We start from the raw sequence: 14,264 nt of genomic DNA, 5'->3' as shown, positions 1-14,264 counted from the left end.
ATAATATAAAATGTTAAATAATATAATTTATGTGATCTGAAATGTTACGAGCAGACAAAAAGAACAAATTCACAAGATATAGATTCAGTGTTATTAGTTTTATTCAAAGGTCATTTCAATGTCAACTTTTAAAATGAGTAACCTAATAGGATATACTGTAGGACCCAACATTTCAACCAATTCTTTGAGCAAATGAAGAGTTTTCAAAAACTGCCATCTCATAGGGCTATAGCTACAATTACATCTCTCAGGAGTCATTCAAAGGGCAACCGCCATCAATTATCTCACACCAAGTCAAATTCAAGCTAAAAAATCCAGTGAACTTATACACCTGTATTGGCAAAAAAAACAAACTAGAAAACTCTGATGCGGTTTGGTGACAGTTCAGCACAAGAGTGTGCTCAATGTGCTTATCAAAAACCAAAGAATGAAGAAAGTAATAAAATATAAAAGGCTGACATAAATGGTGAGCATCTTTGTATCTCTTTCTCTCTGTGTACCACCAATAATAAAATTATTTTAACAATAATAGTAATGGTCAATGACACAATAAAACAGTATAAAACAAAAATATCTTCATCAAGTTCCAACTAGTCAACTTTCTCTTTTAAGACTTGAAAGACTGAGAGCAGCAAACTGCACAGTGGGCTGAGTCTTTTAATGTTCATACAGGAGAAAATAGAAAAATTCAGTGTGAAGGTCTGTCCACCCATCCATCCATCCATCCACCCATCCATGCATACAACCACTCACTCTCACTCACTTCCATTTCTCTGCTTTCTCTTGTCCCGTTCTGTAATGCTCCTCGTTGACGCAACATTTCTGCAACCTCATAGCAACGTTTCCTTGCCGTTGCAGCTATGTTGCGAGAACATTCCTTCAAAGCGCGCCGCAGGATCTTTTCTGAACTTCCCCAAGAACCTTCTGTCAGTGATGCTTGTAAACACTATGTAGTGCCCATCCGAGTGAGTTCTCGTCTAATGGCTAAAGAAAAGAAAGAAAGATACAGTGTTGAAACTGCACTAACCTCAAGGACCATGTATTCAGTTATGGCATTCATTCTCACCATCAATGATTTCATCTTTGACTTTATGCAGTTCACGCACAACCTCCTCCAAGATCTCCTATTCGGAAACAGAAAGGAAGAATGATGACTGTTCTGATTCTGGTACTGCTGAGCTGAAGGGTAATCCCCAATTCACAGCACTCAAATGTAGTGTTGCTGTCACATCCAAAGTGTAACTTTGGATCATTTATTTGGGTCCATTCTTCATGAAATGTTCATACACTATAAAGGGCAGCTGGAGTTTTTAAAAAGTGTAAAAAAAAACAAAAACTGGGAACTCTGAGAATGATTATATTACATAAATGTGTTCATTTTTATTTAATATAATCATCATGCTTGTTATATTAAAGTCTGCCAGTATTGTACTGCTCTTTTTAAGTTCTGGTTGGAAATAGAAGTGTTTAAATCTTGAACCACCCAACAGAAAATGGTCCAATTTGACTTTCAAACAGTCACACATTTATTTACAATGGGGAAAAATGTCACTCTAAGCCTTCTGGAAGTTTTAGACACATCGGTGACTGTGAATCCCATTGGTGGTCTATCAAGGTTTCAGTTAGAAATGGAAAACAGCAGCAGCTCTAAGCCACAGCTCTTTTAAGCTTCAAATGCCCCTGTGTAACCTTGGTTGGCCTAAAAATGTTTGTAAAATGGTAATATTGCCATTAGCTTAGTGCTACATAAATATAGAAATTACACAGCAATGCTAACAGAACTTAGATTTATTATATAGGTGTTTTTTCCTCAAATTTTGACTTTTTGAATTTTTATGGTCTACATTATAGGCCTTGGTCTCAAAGTTATGATTATCCACTGGCTGATAAAAGCAATTATTTTACAGTATAATTTTATATTTTATAACTTACCTGTTTCATTCTGTCAAAGTCTCCTGACTCTGCATCACTGGTGCTGCCAATAGGTCTCACCCTGCGTAATCAACAACAGGGTCATTTTGCCACAATACATAAAAGGAAATTTGATTCAGTAAAGCTCAGAGGCTAAGGTTACACCTGTCTTTTCACTGTGACCTTGCATATCTGCTCATGCCAGAATGCATTAACTGCCAGTTGTGTACGCTCTCTACAAATTTTAGCTGCTGTGAGGTCTGATGTGAATATCCACACACTGAAGAGGTCTGGCTTGCTTTGCTACCGGATCTCATTTACATCTGGGAAAAAAATCGATCCACTATCTGGACACTGTAAACAACTTTGTTGTTCTTATATCTATCCATACACACGGATGAGAACATTTGCTGAGACTTGGTGTCTCCTATAGTAGTATGCAAAAGTTTGGGCACCCCTGACTAAGCTACATATTTTGTTGATTTTTGAAATGAAAAGAAATGCACACAATGCATGCATAATACTATATATTTGATTAACTAAAAAAAGTAGGACTTGTGGCCTTCTAGCTGTAAAGTCAGAAAATGGAAGTAACAGTGACTCATTAGAACAAGTTAAGCAGGTCAGGAATTTTCATGAGAAACTGTCAGCTGATGATTCCAAAGTATAAAAAAAGTTTATAAAAGAAATGTTTTTTAGACCCTGTGCCATTTTTCTTCATCATACAGGAAAAATAAATCTGATCTTCTATCTGACCACAGATTTGCAAGTGTCATCCATAGTCACATTTTAAGCATTGACATGTCATTTACACAAAGATTTACATAAAGATTTATAAAGACACTTTATAAGTAGCTTTATTTAAATTAAAATGTATTTCCAGAACTGCACAGTTATGCTTTTTGTGATTATGCAATTATAGTGTCAAAATGAAAAAATGTAATTTATGCATTTGTACCTCATAATAAGGCATTTGAAACTGCATTATCGAGAGAACACCAGGCTAGAAAAGGCTCAAAAATCAAATGTGAAAATGGAAACAGAACCTTTCCTCTTTACAGTTACATATTCTAACCTGATTTTTGAAAATACATTCAACCTGATTGCATTTGCTTTTTCACACACTTTCACCTGTCACTCATCCCATCAGGCCAGGACCAATAGCACTGCCTTATTAGAGAGTGCAAATGCATATAATATAAATTGCATTTTAATTAACATTTTGACATCATTATTGCAATGTTATTATGTGAAGCATAAACACACATTTCTGGAAATACATTTAATTTAAATAAAGTCACTTGTAAAGCATCTCTGTGTGAATGAAATGTCAATATTAATATAGGGGCAAAAAGAAAATTAAAATGGCAGTATTGAATCTGGATTTTCAATCTGAGGCCAAAGTTGCATCATTGCTGTCTAAAAGAAAATGGAAAAGTTACTTGGAATAAAAAACTATTTACAGTAACAAACATCTCCTACAAAGTTACTATTTTGCAGATACTTGTTTATCTTTGGACATCAATGATATATGGGATATATGGGAAATTTAAATTAAAATATTTTATGTTACATTTTCATTTTAATGCTGCTACTGATTTTCTTCCATAAGAACGAGGCTGCTGTGGTTTTGACTAAATCTGATCATGAATGGCATTAAATCTTTACATTTTCCTTACAGACTACTCGCTCTACCAGTCTTTTTATTTGATTTTCAGCAGGGGTTTAGAGCGTGCAGTGACAGTTCATCAATATTTGCACACACTATCAGCGTCCTCAGTTGTACAGCTTCCATGCAAACCCACAGCCTAAAATTTATCAGTGCCAAAACCAGATAAGAGCTAGCTTTGTTCAGGCCTCTCCAGCCTCCTGCTGATTAGGTTTTATTTTCTTAAGCAGGCCATTGATAAGATCCAGCAGTAGTTACCGATGCATGTAGACAAACAATTACATGGCTAGCTTTGTGATGTGCACATTGATTCATATAAGCATAAAGCTGAAGCCTGAGACAGAATTCAGTTGGAGCCATTCTTTCTGGAAATTGTGGTATTCTTTAACAGTATGTTGAAGAGAAAATGAATTACTCACAGAGGGACATGAAAACAAACTAATTAATATGGAACAGTATGATTTCTATCCATGCTTTAACACGGACCTTGACCCAGCAGAGGATTTGTCTGAAGAGTTTGCTCGTTCCCATGGCTTCTTCACAGCATCTGTGAAGAAAATTCCAGTCAGTTGCAAACTTTTCACCAATGTGACTGTAGTTTAGGGAATGGGATGTACTAATGGAAAACATACAAGGTGAACCAACATATCTGACGGTAGGCTTCCTTTTCAGTAGGAAAAGGCTTCAGTTTAAGCAGGAATTCTGTTTTTTGATGTTCTGAAGCATTTCTAGCTGGAAACTCAAACGTTTGCCAAGAAGAGCTCAATCAATATTTCACCGTAATGTAAGAAAAAAGACTAATCATTTGGCCAAATTACCTTCTTCCAGTGCACTTCCAGTTAATTTTTGTGGTCAATACTCTAGACTGCCATTTTTTAAAAACACTGGCTTAGGTTACAAGTGGAAGTTAATGATGCACAGCAAAATCGGGGAGGTTTACACTGAAGTCTGTGGTATCTTTCAGATTGTTATTCATTATTTTTTAAGAACTATTCTGCTTAAGGGCCAACCCAAACCAGCAAACTTCAATAGTCATGTTTCTGCAGCTTTATACTCATCATCTCCCACAAGTTCTTAAATGTCCTACATTGTTTTATAACAATACTGCCTTTGTAGCCACTTTAAATATTTCCATGTGGTCTTTCTGACATTTTTTCCATCTAGCCAAATATCTAGCCAAAAAGAATACAATACTACATTCTCAGATAGGGTTCGATTCCCTGGCTGGGTGACCAGGGTCCTTTCTGTTCAGTACGGTTAGCTCAAGTGAATCTGACTCCATCGTTTGCAGTTATTACTTACAGAATAGCTAATAATTATAGCACTTTTTTCAGACTGCTTTCATTTCATACTCCTTTTTAAATGCATTCTTCCTCAAGCTTCTCCACTTGAGATTACCTAATGGGAACTCACATTTCTAGGCTCTGATAATGGCATTTTGTATTGACCAGGAAATACTGAAACAAGATAAGGGCTGAGTCTCATCCCACATTCCCATAACGCAAGCCTTAGGAAACTCAGTGGTGCACTGAGTTCTCTCGTCAAGGAGGTGTTTCTCAAAATCTGTGAACTCTGACAGGCCACTGGCAGATGTAGAACAGAGTTAGAACAGAGAACTGAGTTCTGCTGACCTGAACCACGTGAGGCAGGTGAGCCGTTGGACTCTTCCTACAAGAAAAACACACAGAAAAATTCACACATAAACTCAACAGTACAATCAGTGTGAGAGTGTGAGAATGTGATGAAAAGCTGATTTAAGCACATACATTTTGACCTTCTTCTGGCTTCTCTGAAGCTTTCCTCCTGAAGGCAAGACACAATATATGACAACATCTCTCTGACTGAAACACAATACTGTTCATCAGGTAAGGACAAGGGGTTTGAATCTCTTCTATGCGTCATGACAACTCAGATTTAACAACAATTCTATTGGATTTAGTTTTTTTGTTACACAGTAGTGAAATATAAACAATACAACAAACTTCTCCATTATTACATTTGAAAACAGCAAAATTAAATAATTAAAATGAATTGTCATTGTAGCCTTTTTTATGATATAATTGATTATAACTGATTCCAACTTTTTAAAATCAGTGCAGTTCAGTCATCACCTCTGTGCAATATATAGCCATAGTGAGTTAGCTCCAGAGTTCTAGCACCATTTGCAAATATGGGTAAAAAAAAGTCATGAAAAAAATGGCTCACTCTAACAGGAATCTCTACTCATCTGTGACTTCTTGCCATATGAGGTGACACAGGCCAAATTTCCAGTAGATGTGTTCACAGGAGCCTACTACACACAGCTCTAGACTTTTCGGGGCCCTAAGCAGGATTTTTAAACTCCCCCAAAATCTTGCTGGCTAATGTACTGTAAAACTGGAGGCTGACTTCACAACAATGACTACCAAAAGTTGGTCTCTGCCGCACATCAGCTTTTTCACACTCGCGTGTGGAGTCAAACTGCTTATTGTTCAGTCAGATCAGCTCATATTACCAACTATTGATGTAATGAAAGTGAAATGACTGACCTTTCAGCAAATGCTGGAACACACAGGTGTCTTTGGAATTGTTTTACCACACAAAAGTGGTAAGTCACCTAAGTCACCTAGGCTCATCTTCAGACTAAAATATATCCATACGTGCTGCTAAGGAGCTGAAATGCAGCTAGCAACGGTTGCTAAGCAGTGACTGGAGGGCTAATGAAAGTGTGGAGATGGGTCTGATTGGCTCAGTCCAGTCTAGTTGTGGCACGTCCAGTTGTGCCCCTGCTCTGTAGCACGGCGCACAGCATTTGTCGTGTATTTGTGCTGGAATGTATATATAGTACATAGTATGTTATTTTGAACAAAGCCCCACTCATTCATCAATACGGGAAGATTAGAGAATAAACCAATCAAATGACACAACAGTGAGTTGATCTTGAAGCTTAAAATGGCCATATCCATTGCTGAAGTTTAAAACAATCAGAGCCGTATTGAACCTGCACAGAAGATGAAACGTTTATTTTACTTTGGTCGCATTTTGAGGTCACAACACCTCCAAAACTACAATTTGACTGCAATTCCATGAAAACAAACTATTTGGAAGGTGTGCCAAAAAAGCCTTTTCTTTAATTGGCCACAAACATGGTTCGCTAAGCTTTCCTGGAATTTGACTGAAACTGGGTTCTATGGGAGTATCTTGCGGAATCTTCTGGGAGACAAAAACTGAGCTTTTTGGCAACAAACACTCAAGATGAGTCAAAAGATGGATGAATACACAGAAAAGAATGTAATCTTCCCTGTTAAGTATTGTGGAGGATCTGTGAGGTTTTGGGACTATTTTTTCTCTGAAGGCCCCAGAAACCTTGTTAGGATAAATGGCATTATGAATTTTGGATCCAAACACACATCTAAATCCTCACAAGAGTGGTTCAATGACCACATAATCAAGCTTTGGGGTGAGCAAAAGAGGAGAAGCCAAAAGAGAATACCTAGGACCCTGGAGGATCTGAAAAGATTATGTACTGGAGAGTGGTCTTAGATTTCTGCTTTGTAGTCTCCATCTAATCAAGCTTTGTAGGAGACTCGCTGCAGTTATGGCTCAAGTGTTAGATTTAGCTAATCAATCACATTTTTTCCAGACCTTTTAACCCATTTTTACCAAGAGTGCTACTAACTGTACATATGCACTTAAAAAAAGGAAGCTAAAGGTAATGGACTCAGTCTGACCTTCGTGCTAACAGAGCGTTCATCTCCTGCATGAGCCCCTCTCCTCCTCCTCCACTTCCTCCACTGGAGCGGTTGGCATCATTCTTGGCACTGCTCTCCTCTGGCTGCAAGGTTTAAAAAGGGAGTCAGCTTACAACAGAGGAGGTCAATATAATGTTACCTGTCTGTATATTGACAGAAACTGCAGTACGTTCACATGCACACACAGTGGACACGCCCTGTAAGAGTGCAAACAATACTAAAAGTCACATCTACTGATATAGCTGATGTTTAAGTTTCATAAGGGTAAAAATCTAAGTAAATGATTAATAAATATCTCTTGTATCACCTCTCTGTTGTACATAAATTGAACTAATTTGTTACATTTTTGAAATTTCTTTCATAATAGCAAATTTACATAAAAAATAGTCCCTAATAATATTCTTTCAATGGTGTCATAGTCTATGACCACCTCTCTCTCTGCTCTTATGACATATTCACAAGCTGTATTACAGCTTCTCAAGCCTCTGGAACTGAACTTTATACCTTGTATGTGATAAAACAAGCCCAAGCCTTCAACGAATGCAGTATTTTCTAACCAGACCAAGCAAGTCACTTGTGGTCACTCACCCGTTGAACTTTGCGGAGTTTGGCCCCAGCCAGAGCCGCAGCCAGGCCTGAGGGTGCAGGAACACCGCTACCTGGGAGAGGAGGTGGGGTAGGAGGAGGCGCAGTGGCCGGAGGAGGAGGTCCAGGCGGAGGAGGAGGAGCTGGAGGACCGGCCATAGGTGCAGCAGCAGGGGGATGAAGAGGGGGAGTGGAGGAGAGCATAGAGGGATGTCCTGGAGGAAGAGGGGGACCTGTTGGAGAAGAAGAGATACATGTCAAGTGTGGAACCATAACATGGAAAAAATAAGACTTTGATGTAGCATGAAAACGTTGTTAAAGTTTCAAAATTAACCACTCACTCTCCAGTCATGTGTGGAAGCTAAGCTGCAACAACAGCCTATTTTAAAGTTATTATTTTTGTGATGTCACAAAAACCAAGATATTTACATACATCTACCTCTTCAGCTTGCAACAGATTAGCCCCACCCAGTCAAGCTGAATTATAAAGAGTGTTCGCTTTTTGAACGAGGCACAATACATGGCAGCCAATCAGAACAGAGCTCATTCACATAGCAGTATTAAAGGCACAATAACAAAAAAAACCTGTTTAACAACAGGATGAAGAGAGGATGGAAAACAGTCATATAAAAATATTTGATTGTTTTTGGTACATAAACCCACACAAACATTAAGTGGACCCAAGGGAAAAAACAAAATATTGTCTATTAAAAATGGACAAAATTAATTTAGCTGCTAAAACTGTTTTTTACCATGCGTCCTCTTTTTCCAGGACATTTGGCTTTGCTTTCATTCTCCTAGTGTCCTCTATATTGAAAACTAAAATATGGTTACCCTATTTTAGCTATGCAACATGCTTTTTATAGTTTTATAGAAATCATTCGTTCATCATTTGTTTGATATTACTTAATAACTTAAAGGGCTTTGAGGCAAGCTTGTGATGATTTAGGCATGCAGTTTACACAGTGCTAATCGATTGACACAAGCTTTTATTACTTGTTAGCTACATTAGCATCATAGCTCCAGTGCAAAACTAAACAAGCAAACTTCAGACGCCAAACATGTCTTGGCGGATCGAATACATTTGTGGTAAGAGGAAAACTGTGTAAATTAGATTTTTGAAGAAATATTCCTTTGTTGAACTTGAATGCAACGGATTCAGAGCATACAGTTGAACAAAAACATCCAAAAGACCAGCAAAGACAACAGCTGAGTCTGACAGACCATCTTATAAAATCACACATCTTTTCAAATGTTTTAGGAGTAAATTAGCACTTCTTCATATTGTATTGCATAAGTGGGACAATAGCTCTTCATGAAAAGGAGTTGGTCCCCAGGAAGGAGGAAGGTTAGGAAACACACTGAAGACCCATCACACTCATTAACAGCATATAATGCAGATGAACCAGTATTTCCAACTGGGACCCAGTACAACGACTGTATTGTTTCAGACACATTCTTCAAGCAGCGTGTAAAATCTGTGTGTGTCATCAGTCCTGCCTGGCGCAACAGCTGTGTTCAGTGTGTGCATGCAGAAGGCCTGCTGAGGCCACACACACTCAAACAGTAAATGGTAGCAGAGCACAATTTATATTAAATCAAAGCGACTGGACTCTGAGGGGCTCCCCTTATTACAATATGTTCCAACAGAATGAACAGAATATATTGCAATCTATTTTCAGTTATATAACATTTTTGTATGGGCATCAGTTCAAAAGACAAAATCAAAAGATCAAACTGATGAAAAAAATCCAATAAGGCCCCTCTTATACATACTGAAACATCTTCAATGCCCCATTTCGGGGAAAAACAAATTTTCCTTATTTTTTGTAATAAAGGAGTTTGACTGTAGTATGCAAACACTGTTAAAGTTTAAAAATGCACTAGTCCCTCCACAGCCCAAATACTGAAATTGAGAGGCAAAAATGTCCTGTTTCAAATGAATTCATTCTGTTGTGTCATGGAAACCAACATGAAATTAAAACATGGTGAAGTGCAGCTGTCAAACTTGTGAGACAATTTTGACCAAAACAGAGTTAGTTTTGGTAAGAAATCTTTAATGTTAAGCAGCGTCTCATTGTTGTTCTGTTCAATTTTACTGTAGTGTGTTTGTGCGCTGCACTGTAAGAGCATGGAGACAGAATGCAAACACAAAGGCTGAGGAAAAGGCTGTTTATCGGTGCATCTTCTTTCTGCTTACCATGTAATATTATTGTTCTATTTTCTTTGAAAGATAAAGGTACATCATTTTCGTTATCAGGGAACTGGAGCCTGCTGCCTGTCATGTTTCATAGCTACCATGAACAAAAACTATACGACTTTATTCTGTTTGCATTTACATTATATATTTAGCAAATGTAATTATTCGTAATTTATCACATTTCTTCTTTACCAGCAAAAAAGTTATCCACCTCAAGCAAGCTCACAAACCTTTATGCAAAGTTTGCTGATTCTATTTAACGTTTGCCATTTTCATCAAGTCTGTTTATATGCTATATTGTGAATTAAGTTTTTAGCTGGAGCGCATCTGATTTGTGATAAGAACTGTGAGGAAAGGTATCTGATATGTGGTCAAACTGATTTTGTATATGCTCTGTAGCCACAAGCCTGTAAAGTTTGGCATGGCATTTGCTTGACATCAGTAAAACCATGGCCGCCATGGTCAGCTCGAGTTCAGAAATGCCCACAACCAATTTGGGCGAAAAGTGCTGCTGGTGTGAACGCAGGGTAAGGGATAAAGGTCGGGAAATGGAAATGTAAATATGAATTGTTTTTAATGAAGCATATGAAAATATTTAAATATAAAACATGACAGTTTTCAGAACATGAACCCAAACAAACTCGTAAGTAAACCGCAAATAAAATGTAGAACACGTCCCCCTTAATCATCTTCACTTACTACTACCAGTCGGGTGGACTCTGATACTTACTGGTAGCCAGAGAGACAGGAGGGGGTGTCGAGGGCCTCTCAGACACAGAGGTATAAGAGGGAAGCGTGGTGTCAGTGGGGGGCGTGGCCTGATACTGTGGCTGTTGGTGGAAGGAGGAGGTGAACTGCAGCTGGTGGGCGTGGCCTTGAACTTGACCAATGTGGGAAGGCAGGGAGACAGCCTCGGAGTAGGCAGGGTAGGAGGGCTCTGGTTGGTAGCAGTAGGGGTGAGGGGGAGGAGCCCCAGATGAGGAGGTGGTCTGACGAGGCGGACCCTGTGGGGGTGGAGACTGGAAGGGGTAGCAGTCCTCCGGCTGGCTGGAGGGATGCTGCTGTGGAAGGGGGGTGGGGTCAAAGTGGGCAGGTGCTTTGGGGCGGCCGTTATTGACAGGTGGCAAAGGGAGGGCCACGGGTAACACGGGCTGCTTGAGGGGCATGGGCATGACTACAGGGGGCGAAGAGGTGGGCAACGGGGCATACATGTGGGCAGAGGACCACGTGCCGTGTTTGGGATCTGGCTGACGGGAGGAGGTGGGGGGAGAGAGGGGGATCTGCCGCACATTGCGGGCCGGCACAGGAGTGCCCCCTGGCTGCACAGGGGAGAAGGCCGAGGCCAGGGAGGTGGAGAGCTGTGAAAGCTGCTGAGCCTTTTTCTGAGCGGAGGAGTCCACCGTGCGATAGCTGCTCTCACGCTCCTGAGAGGAAGAGGAGGAGCTAGAGGAAGGAGGGGAGGGGTTGAGGCGAGTGTAGGAAGGGGGGAGAGTGTTGGCGCGATACTGCCTGTACTCTGCCGGCGGGGCATCAGACTGAGAGGCAGACACTTTAAACTGAAGGGTGGAGACTGACACACAGTGAGAGAGAGAAAGAAGGGGAGGGATGGAAACAAGTGACAACAAAAAGAGAGAAAAGTGACAGTGAGGAAAATCAAAGTAGAGAAACTGAAATTCTGTCATGAAAAAAAGATGTGAAATGCGAGCAAAGATGTGCCACATGTATGGGGTTAATTTGTGCCAAAACGTAAGCAATATATTAAGCATCACAAGGTAAAAATACATGTTGCAAATACAAATAATAAGAATTATATCACTTTTCAAGAGACAGAAGACCCTTCTATGACCATTTGGAGTCATCTGATTCCTAATTCCTGTTTTCACTGGCATTCTGCAGTCTTTGTTTTGTTTTTTCACTAAAAGAAAAGTGGATGCTGCCACTGCATGTCTGATTTTTAAAGAAATCATCATATCTTATTTAAACTAATAAGATACACATCACCCTGCATTGTCCTAATATATTTTGAAGTGTACTAGGTTCAGTTGTTAGATGTAGCTATAACATCATTTGTTTTTATAGATTTAAGTTTACTAGTTTTCAAGCTAGGATAGCTTGACTAGAAGTGTTCACAAAAGGCTAGCAGTTTAATTAAGTAATCTACCTGAGTAGCTAGCTGAATGTGAATCCCTACGTTTCCAGGGCTTTTATTCACCCACTGAAAGTCTAGAAAGCTTTATGTTTCCAGGGCCATATGTCCTCTCAGGCACTGGTAGCCCTGTTTATCCTTCTGTTAGACACAGCCTTATATTCCCAGGACCCTATGTTCCCTCATTATAATTTTCTTGGAAACAACTCTATGTTTCCATGACCCCATGTTTCCACACCATGTTTCCTCAACATGATAGTAAGACACCCATCCCTGTGATGTACTTACAAAACGTATATAGTCTGATATTATACTATATGTTCACTAAATAATATCAGAAATTGTGTTTTTGTAGATGCGGCTTCCAAATGGATTCCCTTATTAAAACACACTCTGGTTGTACATTTCAGTGAGCAAGAATGAGAATCTGTTCAATGAGAAGCAGCATTTAAATGTCTTTGCTCATTATTTTATTTGACTTTCACAATATTAATAGCATTGCAAAACAGCAAAACATTACTAGGCAGTACCAGCCTGGACCTGAAGCCAGAGTTACAATCATATATATACATATATATATATATATATATATATATTTATATATATACATATATATACATATATATAGCATGTAAGGTCCTGATGATTTGATTCACTGCTCTATTACAGAAAAAGAGAAGTTCAGTAACCAACAACTATATCGTTTACATTTCTTTAAATTTAAATTATTAAATGGGTATGGTGGGTGTGGCTAAAGGTCAGAAGACCTGTCACTCTAAAATCAGTTGACCAATACACATTAAAGGCGAACACCTTCTTCATCCATTTATATAAATGTGTCAAAACTGAGAAGAAAAAAACGGTTAGTAGTAAAGTTTGATTTTGTTAATATTTGCAACATATATTCTTATGTTTTCATACTCAAAATTTTGCTCGCAGACTTTATTATTTCACACCTTTGGTACAAAATGAGCTCCATACATGTGTGTATGTGACATGTATTATGTTCCAGCTGGCAGACTGAACTTGCACAAGAATGTGTATGGAATTATGGAACAGGTCTGTCTGAGCTGGACTGATACATGAGTTAACATGAGCAGAGAGCTAGAGCAGAGAGATAGAGAGCGAGAGAGCAGAGTGAGTGAGTGACTGATGGTCTGAAGACCTTTGGGCTGGGGGACTGAATTCTGTCTACGTGAGTTTGTCGTGTTGTGTCTCTTCCACAAGTCTGCAGGGTTCACTCCTGGTGGAATGGGGTGTTTCGCTGATTGAAAGTGGCTATACGACTGAGTTACTGTGTGTGTTTGTGTGTATAAAGTGTTTACCTGCTGAGCCAGATGTTCGTCGCTCCCGTTCCAGCTGCATCTGATGCTGCTCCATCATCTGCCTATAGAAAAAACGACAAGAAATGTTACAAAAAGAATGAACCATGCAGAGCCTATTTACACAATGTCTTTTCGTGCATCTCATATCTGGATAATGTAAAGAAACGTACACAATTTATATTTTTGAAAATATAGTTTTGTTCTCTATGTTTTGGTCTTTCATCCACATCAAAACGAGGTCCTTGGAAACACAGACTAAGGCAAATGCTTTCCAAAGTGGAGACTGTTTCTGTGTGGTCCGTAATATCAAGTTTGATTATGTTTATTGAGCTTTACTTTTTCATTAAACCACCAGTCTACATACACTAGCATTGGATACATGCAAGATTAACATTTTTGTCATTTTACATATTATAATGTGTTTATTGATTTAACAATGATTTAAACATTACAAAAAGGTATTTTTAGATTTATTTTCAATAATTTCAGAATTTTAACAAAAAAATGATAAAACATGATAAATAATATACTGTAATTATACATGTATATATTTTTTTCCGCCTTGAGATTTGATTTTCACTTTTAAAATGTGATAAATGGATTTTTTTATTTTATCATAACTTCATTCTCATTATACAGCTTTCTCTTCTTCTTCTTCTTCTTCTTCTTTAGCACTGTTCATCAGTTTAAACACATC

General features: G+C 38.6%; 1 protein-coding gene across 6 annotated transcripts in view; it reads right to left on the bottom strand.

Moving 5' to 3' along the window:
* evla (Enah/Vasp-like a) overlaps positions 1–14,264 on the bottom strand; it is a 74,036-nt gene that overhangs the window by 2,603 nt on the left and 57,169 nt on the right. For 3 of the 6 annotated variants that reach the window (XM_036592545.1, XM_036592543.1, XM_036592544.1), the window contains exons 5-14: positions 13,568–13,629; positions 10,827–11,666; positions 7,900–8,129; positions 7,291–7,394; positions 5,347–5,383; positions 5,212–5,248; positions 4,067–4,127; positions 1,933–1,993; positions 1,067–1,124; positions 80–984 (exon numbers count right to left, since the gene is read on the bottom strand). In XM_036592545.1, coding sequence (XP_036448438.1) covers positions 947–984; positions 1,067–1,124; positions 1,933–1,993; positions 4,067–4,127; positions 5,212–5,248; positions 5,347–5,383; positions 7,291–7,394; positions 7,900–8,129; positions 10,827–11,666; positions 13,568–13,629 — 1,528 coding nt within the window. In that variant the 3' untranslated portion in view covers positions 80–946. Of the gene's footprint in view, positions 1–79; positions 985–1,066; positions 1,125–1,932; positions 1,994–4,066; positions 4,128–5,211; positions 5,249–5,346; positions 5,384–7,290; positions 7,395–7,899; positions 8,130–10,826; positions 11,667–13,567; positions 13,630–14,264 lie in introns of those variants that run through there. The other 3 variants (XM_036592547.1, XM_036592546.1, XR_005008512.1) reach the window with 2 other exon arrangements.

This window comes from Colossoma macropomum, unplaced genomic scaffold (assembly GCF_904425465.1).
Source record: "Colossoma macropomum unplaced genomic scaffold, Colossoma_macropomum, whole genome shotgun sequence".
NCBI lineage: Eukaryota > Metazoa > Chordata > Actinopteri > Characiformes > Serrasalmidae > Colossoma > Colossoma macropomum.
The sequence above is the reverse complement of the archived record's forward strand: the minus strand, read 5'-3'. Positions and strand labels throughout refer to the sequence as shown.